Source organism: Carcharhinus amblyrhynchos, chromosome 19 (assembly GCF_965287045.1).
Source record: "Carcharhinus amblyrhynchos chromosome 19, sCarAmb.v2.hapA, whole genome shotgun sequence".
Taxonomy (NCBI): domain Eukaryota; kingdom Metazoa; phylum Chordata; class Chondrichthyes; order Carcharhiniformes; family Carcharhinidae; genus Carcharhinus; species Carcharhinus amblyrhynchos.
Window position 1 is genome coordinate 9,366,246 of NC_137342.1, and position 18,581 is coordinate 9,384,826.

General features: G+C 42.4%; 1 protein-coding gene across 4 annotated transcripts in view; it reads right to left on the reverse strand.

Moving 5' to 3' along the window:
- LOC145355300 (zinc finger protein AEBP2-like) overlaps window positions 1–17,765 on the reverse strand; it is a 76,618-nt gene extending 58,853 nt beyond the window's left edge. For all 4 annotated transcript variants that reach the window (XR_013888951.1, XM_080207226.1, XM_080207225.1 and 1 more), the window contains exon 1: window positions 17,327–17,765. Coding sequence is in view for 3 of the 4 variants with exons in the window: in XM_080207226.1 (XP_080063352.1) it covers window positions 17,327–17,742 (416 nt within the window). In the remaining variant the exon portion in view is untranslated. The remainder of the gene's footprint in view (window positions 1–17,326) is intronic.
- Window positions 17,766–18,581: the final 816 nt, after the last annotated feature.

An 18,581-nucleotide genomic window follows, 5' to 3' on the forward strand; every position in this document is an offset into this window, starting at 1 on the left:
TTAATTTAAATCCAAATTTCAGCCAAATTAATTAGCTGAAAGTCATTAATTATAAAAGTATAATCACTACTTTGGTCAAACTTTAATATTACAGGTTTGAGAAATATCTTGTCTCCTCCAGTAATCATGATAATCTTCTACATCAAAAAACACTAGAAATGGGACTTGCTCCACCTACTTTTCAGACATCTTTCTATTCATCTCGCTCATTATTCAAATTCAAAATGACATGCAGAAATATTTAACATGTTGTGTGAGAACAGCATATATATGTTAAATATAGAAAGCAGTTAAGTTGCTCTCAGTTGCCTTGCTCCTCTAAGGGTTTTGTAATAGCAATATGCAAGTCCCAGCAGTGAAACATGTTGAAAGAGCATGAAGTTTTTGCACTTACGTGGTGCTAACTAAATTTATCAGAAGTTAGACCGATCTGTTCAAGTATAAAAAAATTAACAGGGTTGTAAATATCAGTTACTACCAAATAATCTCTCGTGCAGTTGATTTTCAGTGCCAAAACGTAGTGACAGATTAATGTCGGAGATTTACCAAAATAAAATTTAAATATTTTAAAAATGTATTCTCCATTTCTATTTTTTAACCTTGTCATTACCTCTTCTATTTTGCTTTGTATTACTTGATACATGAGTTAGATTGGTTAGTTCAGGGTTCAGATTGTGCACCTACACTTGAATTCAGACTATGTACCTTGGTGCGGGTTCTTCAATCTGATTGGTTTATGAAACACACAGTTGCTTGACCGTTCTCACATTCTCCAAGATCTCTTGTAGGAAATGCTGCACTGTTTGACCTCCCTAATCAGCTTCTGGTGCAAAATTCCAAAGAATGTCTGAGTAAATGTTAATATAATCAATTACTGACCCTTGTTTGTTCTCCACTGATGTCAAAATTCAAGCACTGGTACAGTGACTTTAACAAATCTCAGCAACAGGACAGGATAGTCACCTACTCTTTTGTCTGCCATCTAATTAGCTCACGGCAAGTTTGTGCCTCAATTCCGTAAACCCAAAAAATTTACCACTCAGCCTTGAAAGGTAACAGATCTAACATTCACAGAACTTTTAGGGAATAAATTCCATATTTCCATTCCTATGTGGAAAAAGTGCTTCCCAATTTCATTCCTAAACAGCTTAGCTCTAACTTTAAATTATCCCCCTTAATCATTTAAATACCATGAGAGGATTGCCCTTAATCTTCTAGAGTCAAGTAAACCAGCCATGCAAAGCAATCTGCCCCTTTAAACTGAAGCATAATAATTCTAAACAATCTCTGCTGTATCCTGACCAATGCAAATACATCTTTGAGCCACCACACCCAAAACTGAATATCCCCAGATTAGGCTCTCACCAAGGTTCTATACCACTTTGTTAATAATCTCTTGTCCAGATCCTTATTAAATACTTTCTGCAAGTCTATGGACAATATCCTAAGATGTAGTTATCCAATGTGCTGGTGACTTTAAGAATTTTAGTTAGACATGACCTACCATTCAAGAATCAAGGGGACGATTCAAACTGATCATTCAAGCTGGCTCTGAAGGTTCATTTGTTTTCCAGTCAGCTTTAGTCACATACTTACGTTAAGGTGCAAGAGAACGAAATTGAAATCAATAGCTTGCGATGCACTAACATGACTGACATTTTACCGAATTTAGACACCAAACTGCTTGTACAAGTGATACCATTAAAACTACTAGTATTTAATCCGAATGCTTTCCCACTCAACCAAAAGGAATTTCCACACAGCATCTCATTAATCGATAATCCAAAAGAGCCTAATATCCAAATTATTTTTCGAATTGCACTTGGGCAAGAAAAGTGCAGTCACTGGTTTTATGCAACAAGATCCCATCAGAACACAGCTGTGAATAAACTTGCTTTCAGTATTGCCTGAGGAAAAACCCAAGGTTTGTCAGGATGTTGGCAAAATGCCTCACTCTTCAAAAGTACCAAGGGGTCTTTTACAGAACTACCCAAGCAAGCAAATGGGACTTCATCTGAATGACAGAACCTCTGAAAATGCAGCACTCCCTCCGTACATATGACGCTCAAGTATCAGCTTAGTGTTGGATTAAAGCTTAAATCTATAACACTCTGCCAAATGAGTCAAATTAACAAATAAAACCTATAAACTCACTGAAGTTCTTTTTCCCCTACAGATTTGAATTTATCTGATATATGCATTTCAAATATGAGCTTTCAAAAACTGCACATTGGCTATTAATAATTGTGGGAGATTTTATATCACAGTGCCAATATTATATTTCCTCTCAGTCAGCTTGAGCTTTTGTAAACTTTTAATCAACAGTTGGCTTCTCCTACTTTGTTACCAGCTGTTCTTAATGGGGTGATGGACTACCTTATTAGCACTAATGATCACTATTAGAAGTAAGTTTAAGCTAGTGAAGAGTACTCTATCTTTTTTTTAAAACTCTGCAAGAAGGATGTGCGCACAGGGAGGATATTATATTGCCACAGAAAACAAAGACAGTAAAACCAAGGAAGCTTTAGAATGTGCTTTTTTCTGCAGTGCCAATGCTCTGAATTCAGAGGTTACTCTTCATGCAATTAGATTTGTTCTATTTCCTGACCAGCTGTCATTTTTTGAATGGTGTCCAGCCAAGGGTTTTTCACCTTGACAGCACATTCAAACTATTCTGTCGTACTATTTATTTCTGTCAATGTGAAGTAACAATTTTTCAACTACTTAACATTTGATATCACATATAAATATTTCCAATGAGATAAAAAAAGAGATGGATTTAACTGTATAAAAGTTGCCAACTGTAAAGGTACAGGCACACCATGCACTGTTCATGTCAAGAGAATTACAGCTCTAAAATCAGGATTTTATGACTACAACAGTCAAATGAATTAGAGTAATAAAACATTCTATTTGCTTTGCACAAGCCAAGCTTAGAATGGTAGAGAGCATGTATGTGACTTAACAAGACCACGACATTGCAAGCTTTAGGCTTTATTATTGTTCTCACATCTTAAAGAACAATGGTGGCGTTCAATTCAGTTCGTGCACCATTAAGTGCTCTTGCAGACGTGCAATGTAAAACAAACCATTATGTAGTCTGAAGCAAGCATACAATTCACAAGGTTTTTGTAGAAACAACAAACATGGTCTAGTGGGCAGACAACTCAGCTCATGGCACTTGCACATTAGAAAACACTAAAGGCTGCAATCCATTTCTCTATATAATTAACTAACCAGAAACTATGGCCGAAACATAAATGGACCCATGCAGGCACCAATGTGTTAAAATGATCTTATCATTCTGCGTTGTCTAAAGAAACATAGATCAAAGAACATTTTGGTGTCAGCTTAAGGCACATGTGAGGCCAAATACTGATATTGTATTGCTGACCCGAAAGGTGAGATTGAGTTACACCAATTATTTTCCCAAGACATTTCATACACTAACGCAAAACAGTACTTTGGTCGGTGGAACATTAGCCCTGAAAAAAAATTGGGGGAAATTCACCACTGCATCCTCCTGATCAGCAATTCTGTGCAAAATAAGACAACTTATGTTTATACAGAGCATTTAACATAATGGAACCAGCCAAGGTGCTTCACAGGAGCATAATAAAACATAATACCAACCCAAAAAAGATTAAATCAGACAAGCAAAATCTTGGTCAAAGCGTAGATTTTAAGAAGTGACTTCAGAGAGGTGTAGAGGCGGTGAGGTGCAGGGAGGAAATTCCAGAATTTTGCCGCAGCAAGCAATGTGAAGGGATTGAAATCGGGAAAGTTTAAGAGACCAGAATTAGATTAGTTTAGATATTTGAGGGTTGTGGGGCTCCAGGTGCTTACCGAAATAGGGCAGGCCACATAGATATATTTCAAACAACTACTAGAATTCTAAAACCAAGATGAAAGAGTAAGATGAAGCAAAAAAAAGGATGCATGGGACAGCGTCAGGTTGATAATACAAGTGGGGAGGGGGGGGGGTAAATGAGGAAATTAGAGAAACAAAGCAAGTATGAAAAGAAACTGGCAGCCAATGTAAAGGGAATCCAAGTCTTTTACATGCATATAAATAGATGGATAATACAGGAGTGAGGTTGATTAAAGGACAAGAAACAGGGTATACAGATTACGGCAGAGGTCAAGGCTCAGGTACTAAATGTGTACTTTGTATATTTTCACTCAGGAGTCATAAAGAAACAGGAAGTTTTTGAAACACGGTGAGTTAAAAATTAACAGAAGTGGTGCTATTGGAAAGGCTGACTGAAAATAAAATCAGTAAGTCAACTGGTCCAGAAGAGATGTACCAGGGTGAGAAGGGTGGAAACGGTGAAGGCACTGGCCATAACCTCACAACCCTTTTTAGATACATGAATTCTGCCATAGAACTGGAAAATTGAAAATGTTACGCCTTGTTCAAATAAAGGATGCAAGGATAAGCCCAGGCAATATCAGGTCAGCCATTTTAACCTTGATGGTGGAAAAAGATTTAGAAACAATAACTTGTGGCAAAATTGGCAATCATTTGGTTAACTATGGAATAATTAAAGAAGGCCACGATGGAGTTAAGAAAAAATTCAGTTTCAATAACTTCAGAGAGGGGTAACAGAGGATTGTTGAGGGCAATGCAGTTGATGTGATTTACAAGGGTTTCCAAATGGCATTTGATAAAGAGCCAAATAACAGGCTTATCAGCAAAGTTGAAAACTGTGGAATAAAAAGAACAGTTTAAGCATGAGATTCAAATTTAGTTGAGTGACAGAAAACAGGCTAAGTAATAAATAGCTGTTTTTCATACTGGAGGAAGGTGGGGTTCTCCAGGGGTCAGTTCAGTACCATTGCTTTTCTGGATTTACATTCATGATCTAGGCTTAGGTACACAGGGCACAATTTCAAAAATCTGATGAATCAAAACTATGGGGGCGGGGGGCATAGGCTGGTGGAATTGGCAGATGAAATCTGATGCAGAGAAGTGTGAAAGATATATTTTGGTAGGAAGAACAAGGAGTTAATTTAAACATACAAATGCAAAATAGAAGTAGGCCCTCAGCCTCTTCAGCCTGCTCTGCCATTCAATAAGATCATGACTGATCAGTTTGAGTTTCGAATTCCACATTCCCATCTACGATTCCCTTATCTAACAAGAATTTATCTACTCCACCTGAAAAATATTCAATAACTGTGCCTCCATCTTCTTCTCATCTTGCTCGTAAAAGGGTGATCCCTAATTTTAAAACACTACACTTTAGTTTTGAATTCACCCACATCCACATTAAAAATATCAAGTCACCCCTCACTCTTCTAAACATCAGCGGAACAAAGCCCAGCCTCTCCAACCTTTTCTCATAACGAAACCTACTCATTCCAGGTCTCACTCTAGCAACTCTCCTCTAAACACTGCCAATACATCCACATCTTTCCTTAAGTGAGACAACCAAAACTGCACGTAGTAATCAATGGTCTCACCAATGCCATGTCGAATGGCAGCATAACATTCTTACTTTATAATATTCTTTTTAAATTGAACATAAAGGGGGTACAAGAGCAGAGAGACCCGAAGCTGGCAGGGCATACTGAAAAGTGGTTAATAAGGCATACAGAATGTTGGACAAAGTAGAGAACGGAGAGTACAAAGGCAAGAAAGCTACGGCGAACCTTTAGATTTCACTGGTTTAGGCTCAACTGGAGTAGTGTGTCCAATTGCAGGCACCACACTTTTGGAATGAGAGAGTGCAGAAATTATCAGAATGGTTCCATGAATGAGAAATTTCAGTTACTTGGATAGACTGGAGAAGATATGGTTGGCTTCCTTTGAGAATGTTGAGAGCAGGTTCAGTAAGTGGTCAAAATCAGAGGTCTAGACAAAATAAATTGAGCAAGAAACTGTTCTCACTTGATGATCTGTGACCTCTACAAACTAGAAGTACAAGGACAGCTGAAACATGGGAACACCAGCACTTACAAATTCATCTCCAAGTCACTCACCATTCTGACCTGGAACTATATCGCTATTCCTTCACCGTCACTGCATCAAAAGCCTGGAACTCCTACCCCAACAGCACTAGGGGTGGGTGTGATTGCCCCTTTTAGAACAAAACACCATATGAAATGGTTCAAAGCAAGAACACTCCACCATTTTTTAAAGATTTGGCCTAGCTGGAGCCCCACACGTCAGATTAGAAGATTTTTAAAAATTGACAGAAGGGTCCAGGAATCAAAGGATGTCAATTTAAGGTACATGGCAGAGCAACAAAAGTAACAGGAGAAAAATGTTTTTACACAGTTGAGTGATTCAAATCTGGAATGTACCACCTGAATGTAGTGGAAGCACAATCGTGACTTTCATAATTATATAACGACAGAAATACAGGGATATGTTAAAAGGGGAGCAGCGCTAAATGAGTTGCTCTTGCTTGTGACTTGGCAAGGGCATAACAGGCCAAATGGTCTACTTGTATGTCGTACACATTTTCTGATTCCAAGACGTTGCTTGACTGGAAACCAACTGTAGGTCAGTGAGTGCCTATTTGGTATAAGCAAGAAAATAGGCAGAGTTCTGAATGATCACAAATTTATGGAGCATAGAATGTGGGAGACAGTAAAGAGAGCATAAGAATTGTCAAGTCCAAAAGTAACTATGGCACCAATGAAGAATTTTAGCAGGTGAGCAGAGGCAGGAGTTACGTCAGGTGTGTTACAGAGTTGGAATAAGCAGTTTTACGTGCACAGAAGTTTATCTCCGGGTTAGATAAAACATCAAGGCTGCAAAATAGGTTTCTTTCATCTCAAGCTTTTGCCAGGGCAAGGAAAGGAGTCAGTAGCTAGAGAACAGAATTCGGAGAAGGACCAAAAACAAGTTTGATCTTCCCAAAATTTCATTCAGGGCAATTCCTGCTCATTCAGTGCTGGAAGAGTCAAACAAAGTGGTGATAGAGCAGGTGCCATCAGGGTACGTGAAAATTAACACCATGCTTAAACAACGAAGAAACAGAAATAAACTGAAAATGTTATTATTACTGCCACAACTATATTCTACTGAAGAATTATATATACAATGCTGTTAAATATCATTTAGAATCAACTTTAATCTCTATTAATGACATAATTGGCAGGCACAATCAAAACTGGAACCACCGCCAATTTTTTTCATTTAACAGCTGAAAGTAAAGTGGATTCAATCCTCTATCACATTCCACTTCAAGCCAAACAAAATAGAAAATTTACAATGGCAAACCAAAGAAGAATTATAAAAAGAAAAGCAACTGAGAATAAAAGCAAAATAATTGATTTAAAGGACACGAAGGAAGTTAACTGTGGATGGTGGAGATGATGACTTTGAATAATTACTGGAGGTGGAAGTAGCAAAATTTATTGTTCACAAAACAAAACTGATCTGATTGTAATAAAGGAAAGTTAAGATGCGGATATTTATCACTTATGCCTTCGTGCTGTGGATGCCAGGGCTTATTCTGAGAGGCAGAGCTGGGTGGGAAAGAGCCATTATAAAGTCCTTTCCCCGTCCAAAAATGAAAAGCGTACTTTATGTTTTTTCACCTTTTACAATTTGATTCTCATTAACTTTCTTTTCATACTAGTTGGATTTGTTGTTGCTAATCCTCTACTCAGGTTGGCATGAAATAGGAGCACTAAACCACTGGAAATTTATCCAAGCTGGACCATTAAAACAGCTGAAAAAAATTCCTACAAGTACCAGTCCCTTCTTGAAATTAATATTTACAGCACTGTTCACATGCTAGGCCTGTCCAATACACTACAACAAAATTAGACACTGCATCTTTTTCCAGTGCAGGGAAAGCAACAACTTGTATTCAATGTCCCAGCAACCTATGACCAAAATTTGGAACTTTTGCTTTCATTGTCTAATGATTTCTTCTAGAAGCACAAGGATCACACTAATGCCTATTTTTCCCTTGTAATTTTTCTATATAAGGATGAATATATATTTCTGATTGTCACCAATCTCAGTCTGCCACAATCTATAACACGACTGTTGTTACATTATTCCAAATTCAACTAAATGCCTGAAGTTTCCATTGCCACCATTACTGATCCCGCTCCTCAACTTAACACTGCCTGACAGCACATCTCCCAGACTCTGCAAGCCAATCACGACTAACCCTCAACATGCAAAATATAAATGACAAATATTGGTAAATATCTAAGTTTGTGCTTTCCTCCTCTTGTAGGGTTCTCAGGTCCAAAATGAAATGAGCAACAAGTCACTTCCTGAAAGAGCGCAGAGATGGAAACAAAAATCTGCAATGATTTAACAACATGCCCTGTTAAGGTGCTTTCTTCTAGCTGGGCCGAACGAACGTCACCCAAACTCCGTCTGGAGATTTGGTTGTACAAAGAAAAGGTGGTCTCTACCATGTCCAATCATATTTGTAAACGACCTGAATTTCTATCCCTTCTTGCCCTGTCATTCATGTAATTCTCTGCTGACCGGGATAGGTGAAAGTTCAACAATGGAAGTGTACAGCCCAGTGAGCGAAGTCATTCTATTCACAATTGTCATTAAAGTGATTTATACTCTCAGTGTAGGAAATCCTTTGCATTAAAACAACTAAGATGCAACAGGAAAGACAATTAAAAATGAGAAATAAAGCCTGACAAGAAGAAATCTAAAAATGAATTCAAATAGGCTGGGAAAACTAATTGATTGGGAAAGTGACTACTCAATTTCACGTCATAGTTACCGCAGTCTCTGGCAATGCAAATTAACTCACGTTTCATTCAAACTAGCTTCAGCATAAGCAAGTGTCAGCACAATGAATATCCATTCTGATGATAGTTTCAAACATGTTCAATCTTTTGCACGTAGGTTGCTAACTGACTTAGGAATCCAGCGTATTAAGCTCCAATGCACACCTCTAATAATCTTCAGTAAACATTTTAAATAGGCTCTTTCAACTTCACAATTTTTAACGTAAATAGTAAATTCTAGTCTTAAAGGATTATACACACTCCACTACAATTATAAAAAATTAAGTATTCAAGTGCTGGTTGGCAAGTATCATGGAATATTAAGCCAAATATCCTGGAATATTAAGCATGAAGAGTAAAAAGTAACAAAAATGTCCACAAAAAACGTAGAGCACACGATATAACGTGCCACAGATCAATGACTGCCCTGGAAATACATGGGATAATTTGCAAAGTGAATGTATTTGCTTTGTTCCAATATTTCTGCTGGCAATGTCATATGCAATGTTAACTGTGACCTCCTGACCCGATATAATCTATTCATCATGTTTGGCTTCAAATCAAAGCATCAGAAGACAGGCTGTTACAAAAGGTAAAATGCAACTGCTTGAAACTAACTGACAGGTGATCATAGATTAAAACAAAGAAAGCAAACAAAACCATCGAACAACTGCTTAAACCAAATTTAAATACTTTGCTTTAATCTTTGATATTGATTAACTAGTTATCATTTGTTTAGGAAAGCTAGGCAATACAGTGGTTTTATACCGGCTGTGTTTTGTCAGCTAGAAATCTCAACACCGGGTCAACACTAGGTTTTGTCAGCTATACCAGTTCCAATTGCAAACAACCAGCAAGAGGAAATGATGCAGGTGAAAATTGAGCTGATTCCCACCACTATTTCCTACGAAGGCTGAACTTTCCCTGAAATTCAATTATTTTAAAAACAGAACACAATAGGAGTGAGGTTAACCATCAGTTCCTATATTTGGATGCTAACATATTAAAGCTTCGAAAGCATTAGTAAATTCCAACTGTCTAAATGAAACAAGATGCACACAGAGTCCTACAATGCAAATTCCAAAAACTACTTGTGGAATCTGCATAATGCCTCTCTCAGTATACATTTAAACTACAGGCTTTCAAACTAGGTTCCTGCTGTACAAAGCTTCTCTATATTGTTGACCTAGTAGCAAATTATGGGTGTTCTACACTAACAGGTATCCAGAGCACAACTATATATTCTGAAGTTAGGATTAGGGTTGTAGGAAGTCAGTCACTATTTGTGATCTCACCACTTCCCCGAAAAGCCAAAATTTAAAGTTTAATACTGATGATTCAATCTTCAGTTTCAAGATTTAGTCAAAGATTGGCTATTCTCAAGAAAATCTTAGTCTTCTTACACTCAAAAAACATGGTAAATTCTTCACAATCCTTTCACTCTATAATCCTGCATAGTTTCAAACTAGCCAAAGATTCAAATGTAACATATGCACACAGGATTCCTTATCACCCCCTCCCTTAATTATTTTTTAAAATATTCTTCAAGATATACAGGCTTCACTGGGCACAAGCCCATTCCTAATTGCCCTCAAAAAGGTGGGGGTGAGCTGTCTTCTTGAACTACTGCAGTCTACATGATGTAGGCACACCCAGTTTATTAGTCACAAGTAAGGCTTACATTAACACTGCAATATTACTGTGAAATTCCCCTAGGTGCCACACTCCAGCATCTGTTCAGGTACACTGAGGAAAAATTTAGCATGGCCAATGCACCCAACCAGTACATCTTTCAGATTGTGGGAGGAAACCAAACCACCCAGTGGTAACCCAGAAACGGGGAGAACGTGCAAACTCCACACAGTGACCCAAGCTGAGAATCGAACCGGTTCCCTGGCACTGTGAGGCAGCAGTGTTAACCACTGTGCCACCTTGCAGGGAGTTCCAGTATTTTGACTTAAAGACAGTGAAGGAACAGCAGTATATTTCCAAGTCAGGATGAGTGACTAGGGGGCAGAACTGCCAGGTGGTGCTGCCCTTGTTCTACAAGATGATAATGGTTGTGGGTTTGAAAGGTGGTGTCTAAGGAGCTTTATTTCTAAAACATAGAATTTATAGCAATACATTGATCCTGTCCTTGTGCATCTAACACATACCAGAACTATCAGGCTACAGTTCACATTCCTTCTCAAATCCAAAAAGGTGAATTAGTCCTTGATCTTGAACCAAGTTAAATGAAATGCTGATAGTTACTTTTGATGAGGGGGAACTATATCAATCCTTTCTTTGCAAGGTTTAACAAACTTAATTTTGTTTCATTGAAGTAGATATAAAAAGCCTCAACTTATTAGAAAGCAGATCTTTAAGCAACAATGTTTTTAACTTGTACAAGTTCTATTTGAAATGCATTCAGACAAGCATTCTTTGTAACAAATTCCCAAGTGAAGACATTTGTGAAATGAAACAAATATTTTATGGAACCAGATTACACTGTATACTTGGCACCTTTATGAACAAAAAGATTTGAATGACATAGTACTTGCCATGATCACTGGATATCAAACCATTTTACAGCCAATTAAATATGTGAGTTGTAGTCACTGTTGTAACGTAGGAAACACGACAGCCAATATGTGCACAAACTCCCATAAACAGCTACGTAACAGCAGCCAGATAATCTGTTTTACGTGATACTGATTTGAGGAATAAACACTGGTCAGGGAGAACACCCCACACTGGGGATTATTCCCTGACTAAAACATTCCAAAGCACAAGTGTAAACCCGTACATAATTTTTAACGTCACGTAACTGCATGACTGATGAGACAACTTGCCAACTTTCATATTTTTCATATTAGCTATTAAGGACTAGTAGCAGCTAGCGCTCAAAGTGCTGGGTAAGACGCTGCTGGGGAAAAGAGAGAAATATGCTTACTTCAAGTTCTAGGTAATTCAGGTCACATTTACAGTTTGCAATGTAATAAAGTGTTATTGCAAGTAGCCAATTCTCAGAAGAAAAAAAACTTTCATAATGTCTAAAACATATTTCCCAAGAAACAAACACACTGATTTCAGAGAAAAAAAACCCTAAAAAATTAGCTGTATAAATTCTAGTATGCAATGTCTTCACAAGATTTAGCGATGTACAGCCCTCTCGTAAATCCAGTCTTACAGTGATTACCACTAACTATAGGTAGCCAATTGGATCACTCATTCCAATCTGGTAGAAAGTACAGCCTTGAAATCACAATCATTTTTATCCACTCAAACTCAAATTACCTTGCATTTTCAAACAAGCAGTTTTCAAACAGTTGACTATATTGTCAGATGACGTAAACTTGCTGCAATAAAACATGACCATTCAGAAACAGATGCACATAAAATCAAAATGGGTTGCGTGTGCAGAGTGTATACATCATTACCTTAAAATGATAACACCAACATATAGAATCAATTACCCATACTAATTTTTTCCTGGTGGACAAATTCAACTTGAAGACTTTGCAGGATGAATGGAACAGTTATTAAAAAGACAAGCATCAGACTCAAGATAGATGTGAAAGGTTTATTTGACTCACTGTGAAAAACTATTGCCTTTCCATCAGAATTTTTGCTTCCCCCACTCTTTAAAGTCTACTTGGCTTGTTCAGCATTGGATGAAATTTGCTCAGTCATCCGAAATTTGTTTTTAATTATTTGAAAAGCAAACACCCTAGTATAATTTAGTCACAGTAAAAAGTTGATGTCAATGTTGCAAAGTTTACATTTGCTTTCTTGCAGATCTCCCTTAGTAAACCTTTCCTGCTTCCTTTTTAGCTGAATAGGTCAAGTATATTCAGTTTTTTCCCACTGTTTTCTGATGTTCGCTTATGCCTCATCTCTGTACTGCTCTCAGGACTCATAGCAATCAAAAATGAACAAGTGCTCAAAACACCATGAATCTTCAGAATTACATTTTCTAAAGTTTTACGTACGAGACACAGTCGAAACCCCAAGCCAGCAATTTGTCCAAAACTCAACTGTCTGCAGTAACCTGTCCAATTTACAATAGTACCTTCTGGGTTCAGACTGGCCTTAGCAGTCACCTCCATACCCAGCAGGATCCTAATAAACACCACAGACGATGAACATTTCAGCTTTTCCTCAAAGAATGAGCAAGGAACAGGAAAGACTGGAGACTCTAGGCTTACCATGGTAATACAGTTCCAGAAATCAGAAATTTCATTTCACAAATGTTACCATTTGGAAATTTTCCATCAATTGTGCTCAACGGAAATGTGATTGGCCACTATTAATCATGTTGCTGTAACTAATCAACATTATCTCACCTTCACCTAATGAAAGCTTGGTGACAAGTTCCAGCCACAAAGCACTGACTGATAAAGGGAGGAACCATGTCAACAGTATAAACAAGGACATAACTAAACTGAATTCAATGATAAGTTTACATACAAGGAGTATTCTTCAATTCTGCAGACATCTGCAACTGGAAGTCTTGTAGTATAATACCAATTTCAAGAATATCCTTGAACATTAAACAGAATTTTTTTAAAAAATGCCCAACTTCAGCAAGTTTCCGATCATATTTTTCAAAGTAAACGTCAAATGTCTAGATTATGTCAAGATATTAAAACTTATAACTAGTATTTTGACCTGTTGCCAATATACTGAGATAGAAACTGGCTTTGGAAATATAACATTTACTAACAAGCTGCCACTATCACATGCAACACCCAAACACCATCTGAATGAGAATGCACAAGACGATACTTTTTACAACCAGATAAAATAGCACCAACACCTTTCGGCATTGGTATTAAAAAATGGTTGCAAATGGCTAATTCAAACAGTTGTTGAAGCAGTAGATAACATACAAACACATTCAACATGAGTAACATGAAGTATAATTTAATTAAGTGCCTTTCATTATACAGTTTGCCTAGAGTGAACAATGCTGCTAAACACATGCAATATCACAATGTTTTCTCACGCCCATTTTTGCAACATTCTTATGCTTAAACATAAATACAAGTTTTAATGTATTAACTTTTTTTACTAACATGAACTGTTAAAACAAATGGTAGCAATCAAAAATCAAGCTGCGCTGTTGAAATAATCACACTACTGGAAATTTTCAATAGCTTAATTTTGTTCTTGAAATCAGCCTTTAAGATGCAAACCAAATAATTATTTTCATTATTTCTGACATCTGGAAATTATAGAAACAATATTCATTATACAAAAATTAATAATTTGGTTAAATATACATTTCAAAATGCAAGCTACAAGTCAATCATTGCCAGCCTGAATCTATTTACCATTAATCATTCGGCTTCCTTTCAAAATAGTCCATTATTAATCATGAGATGGTTAAAACATACACCTCAACTTCCTAATTTTACCCACAGCATTAATAAGGCAATCTACAATTATGCATTATTTACATTGTGTTGATATAATCTGTAACTTTCCTCCAAAATTAGATCTTATCTAGCTACTTTGAACCTTCCGCTGGACAGTACGCACCACGTCAGGGTATCCCCAGCCACTTCACATCCAACACATTAATTTTGAAACATGTCCACATATATAGAGGAACAAACTTGGTTTACTGCATGAAGTTAATCTGATTGTGTGGTTTCAGCTAAAGGAGGAATCTGAGCTCATAGCTTGATGAAGCCCCTATTCCTCTTCAAATAGAGCCAAGATATTTTATGTCTTGATTCAATATCTCATCCGAAAGACAGCAATTTTGACAATGCAGCATTGCCTCTACACTGCACTGATGTCATTTCAGGTTATATGCTTACGCATTGGTGTGGGGTTTCAGCCCACGACTTTGAGTCAGATGCAAGTCCTACCAACTGAGCCAAGCTGACACATACCTGGCCTTTCACATTCAAAATGCAAAACAGAATCAGTCACTGAGATCCAAACTGGGTACACTGTATTAAACACTATTTTAAAGTATAGATTTGCTCATTTAAAAGGACAAACAAACCAATGACCATTGTTTTGCAATACTTGGATTGCAATACAATGTTACGTTGAGTTCAAAAGCTGGCACAAAAAAAACACACCCACATGCCCATTCTAAACAAAACGAATGAGGGTATGATCTATACATGGCCATGAGTAATCTTTTGCTTACTGGATTTCTGACACCAAAAAGTCACTGCTATGACCAATACAACTGAGGGTACGATTACACAAATTTGGACTTTTCCAGGTGATTTTTCCATCAAATACCCTGAAACTGCCATCTCATAACAAACATGAGAACATCTCAAAACTTCGAAGTGCATGTAACTTTCACAGTACACTATCCAAAAACAGGACTGAGCAATCTGTGCATTTGTTACAAAACCTAAAACTACCAGATCTAAAGATTTGCCATTTATCACAGAAGACTAGAGAACCACGGGGGAAGTTTTGATTTTTTTCACCCCACAGACGGGAAGAGGTCACAGAAACAATATAGAAGCACGGGGAGAATTAGCTCCCTCTCTCACTGTGAGGATGGAGTTGGGGTTTTAAAATAAAGTATACACAATTCAGCTTCATCTGAACACAGAAACAACAGTTAAGCAAGGCAGAGAATTGAAGACTCAGAACTAGCACAAAAACCACCCTGTATCAAACAGGGAGAGTGCCCAAACTCCCATCCATCCCCCAAAACACCAGGCCTCTGTCCCTTAGTTCCACATACTTTCACCCCCCACTCCTTATCCATACACACCACTTCTATCACGCCCCCTCACATCCATCCCCATTGAATGCCCTCAGTCTGTTACACCAAACCTCTCATTAGTTACCCTCAGCAGCCCCACACTCTGCCACTCTTGCCCCACACGCCCCCCCTCAGCAGCCCCACACTCTGCCACTCTTGCCCCACACGCCCCCCCTCAGCAGCCCCACAATCGCCCCACACGCCCCCCCTCAGCAGCCCCACACTCTGCCACTCTTGCCCCACACGCCCCCCCCTCAGCAGCCCCACACTCTGCCACTTTCCCCACACGCCCCCCCTCAGCAGCCCCACACTCTGCCACTCTTGCCCCACACGCCCCCCCCTCAGCAGCCCCACACTCTGCCACTCTTGCCCCACACGCCCCCCCAGCAGCCCCACACTCTGCCACTCTTGCCCCACACGCCCCCCCAGCAGCCCCACACTCTGCCACTCTTGCCCCCCTCAGCAGCCCCACTCTGCCACTCTTGCCCCCCTCAGCAGCCCCACTCTGCCACTCTTGCCCCCCTCAGCAGCCCCACTCTGCCACTCTTGCCCCCCCTCAGCAGCCCCACTCTGCCACTCTTGCCCCCCCTCAGCAGCCCCACTCTGCCACTCTTGCCCCCCCTCAGCAGCCCCACTCTGCCACTCTTGCCCCCCCTCAGCAGCCCCACTCTGCCACTCTTGCCCCCCCCTCAGCAGCCCCACTCTGCCACTCTTGCCCCCCCCTCAGCAGCCCCACTCTGCCACTCTTGCCCCCCCCTCAGCAGCCCCACTCTGCCACTCTTGCCCCACACGCCCCCCCCTCAGTTGCCCCACACTCTGCCACTCTTGCCCCACACGCCCCCCCCTCAGCTGCCCCACACTCTGCCACTCTTGCCCCACACGCACCCCCTCAGCAGCCCCACACGCCCCCCTTCCCTCCCCCCCAGTAGCCCCACACGCCCCCCTTCCCTCCCCCCCCAGTAGCCCCACACGCCCCCCTTCCCTCCCCCCCCAGTAGCCCCACATGCCCCCCCTTCCCTCCCCCCTCAGTAGCCCCACACGCCCCCCTTCCCTCTCCCCCCCCAAAAACCAGCCCCACACGCCCCCCCTTCCTTCTCCCCCACCAAAAACCAGCCCCACACGCCCCCCCTTCCTTCTCCCCCCCAACCAGCCCCACACGCCCCCCCCTTCCTTCTCCCCCCCAACCAGCCCCACACGCCCCCCCCCCTCCTTCTCCCCCCCAACCAGCCCCACACGCCCCCCCCCCTCCTTCTCCCCCCCAACCAGCCCCACACGCCCCCCCCTTCCTTCTCCCCCCCAACCAGCCCCACACGCCCCCCCCCTTCCTTCTCCCCCCCAACCAGCCCCACACGCCCCCCCCTTCCTTCTCCCCCCACAACCAGCCCCACACGCCCCCCCTTCCCTCTCCCCCCACAACCAGCCCCACACGCCCCCCCTTCCCTCTCCCCCCACAACCAGCCCCACACGCCCCCCCTTCCCTCTCCCCCCACAACCAGCCCCACACGCCCCCCCTTCCCTCTCCCCCCACAACCAGCCCCACACGCCCCCCCCTTCCTTCTCCCCCCACAACCAGCCCCACACGCCCCCCCTTCCCTCTCCCCCCACAACCAGCCCCACACGCCCCCCCCTTCCTTCTCCCCCCACAACCAGCCCCACACGCCCCCCCTTCCCTCTCCCCCCACAACCAGCCCCACACGCCCCCCCTTCCCTCTCCCCCCCTCAACCAGCCCCACACGCCCCCACCTTCCCTCCCCTCCTCAGCCCCACACGCCCCTTTCCCTCCCTCCCTCCCTCAGCCCCTATCCACTCCTAACTCTCACTCCCTACCGCCACATCACTCGGCCCCTCGCTCCACCCCCTCCCCCTCACCTGTCTTCTGAGTCCATGCGGCTCAGCGGTTCCCCGTCTGACGAGTTCTCCAAACTCTGCCTCCTGTTGCCAGCGGCCGGAGCCGCCACCTCCTCCCGGTCGCGCTGCTGCTGGCTGCCCCTTAGGCCGCTCCTGGCCGCCTGTTGCTGCTGGAGGCCGCGGGCCCCTCCAGAGCCCTGTGCGGCCGGGGCCCGGCCGCCGCCGCCGCTCGGGAGGACGGCTGAGGCTTGCGGGCCGCTGCCGGCCACGGGCTCGCTCTCCTCCTCCTCCCGCCGCCGGAGCTGCTGCTGTTGCTGCCTGCCGGTCTGCGAACGACCCCCGCCGCACTTGGCTTCCGAGCGGCAACTCTTGGCGGCCGGCGGGCTCGGGCTGTCGTTGGCCACGGCGCTGAGCGAGGGAGCGGCGGCTGCGGCCATTTCCCCCGCGCGGCTTCACCCGGCCCGTCACGTGCCCGACTCCAGAGCGCGCCTGCGCCAACACGCCCACCGGCCGGCCGCGCGAGACCGCTCAACCGTCACACGGAGAGAGAGAGAGAGATGGACACTGAGTGGGAGAGAGATGGACACTGAGAGGGAGAGAGAGATGGACACTGAGTGGGAGAGAGATGGACACTGAGAGGGAGAGAGAGATGGACACTGAGAGGGAGAGAGAGAGATGGACACTGAGAGGGAGAGAGAGATGGACACTGAGTGGGAGAGAGATGGACACTGAGAGGGAGAGAGAGATGGACACTGAGAGGGAGAGAGAGATGGACACTGAGAGGGAGAGAGAGAGATGGACACTGAGTGGGAGAGAGATGGACACTGAGAGGGAGAGAGAGAGATGGACACTGAGAGGGAGAGAGAGATGGACACTGAGAGGGAGAGAGAGAGATGGACATTGAGTGGGAGAGAGAGAGATGGACACAGAGAGGGAGAGAGTGAGATGGACACAGAGAGGGAGAGAGAGAGATGGACACTGAGAGAGAGAGATGGACACTGAGTGGGAGAGAGATGGACACTGAGAGGGAGAGAGAGATGGACACTGAGAGGGAGAGAGAGAGATGGACACTGAGAGGGAGAGAGAGATGGACACTGAGAGGGAGAGAGAGAGATGGACATTGAGTGGGAGAGAGAGAGGTGGACACAGAGAGGGAGAGAGTGAGATGGACACAGAGAGGGAGAGAGAGAGATGGACACTGAGAGGGAGAGAGAGAGGTGGACACTGAGAGGGAGAGAGAGAGGTGGACACTGAGTGGGAGAGAGAGAGGTGGACA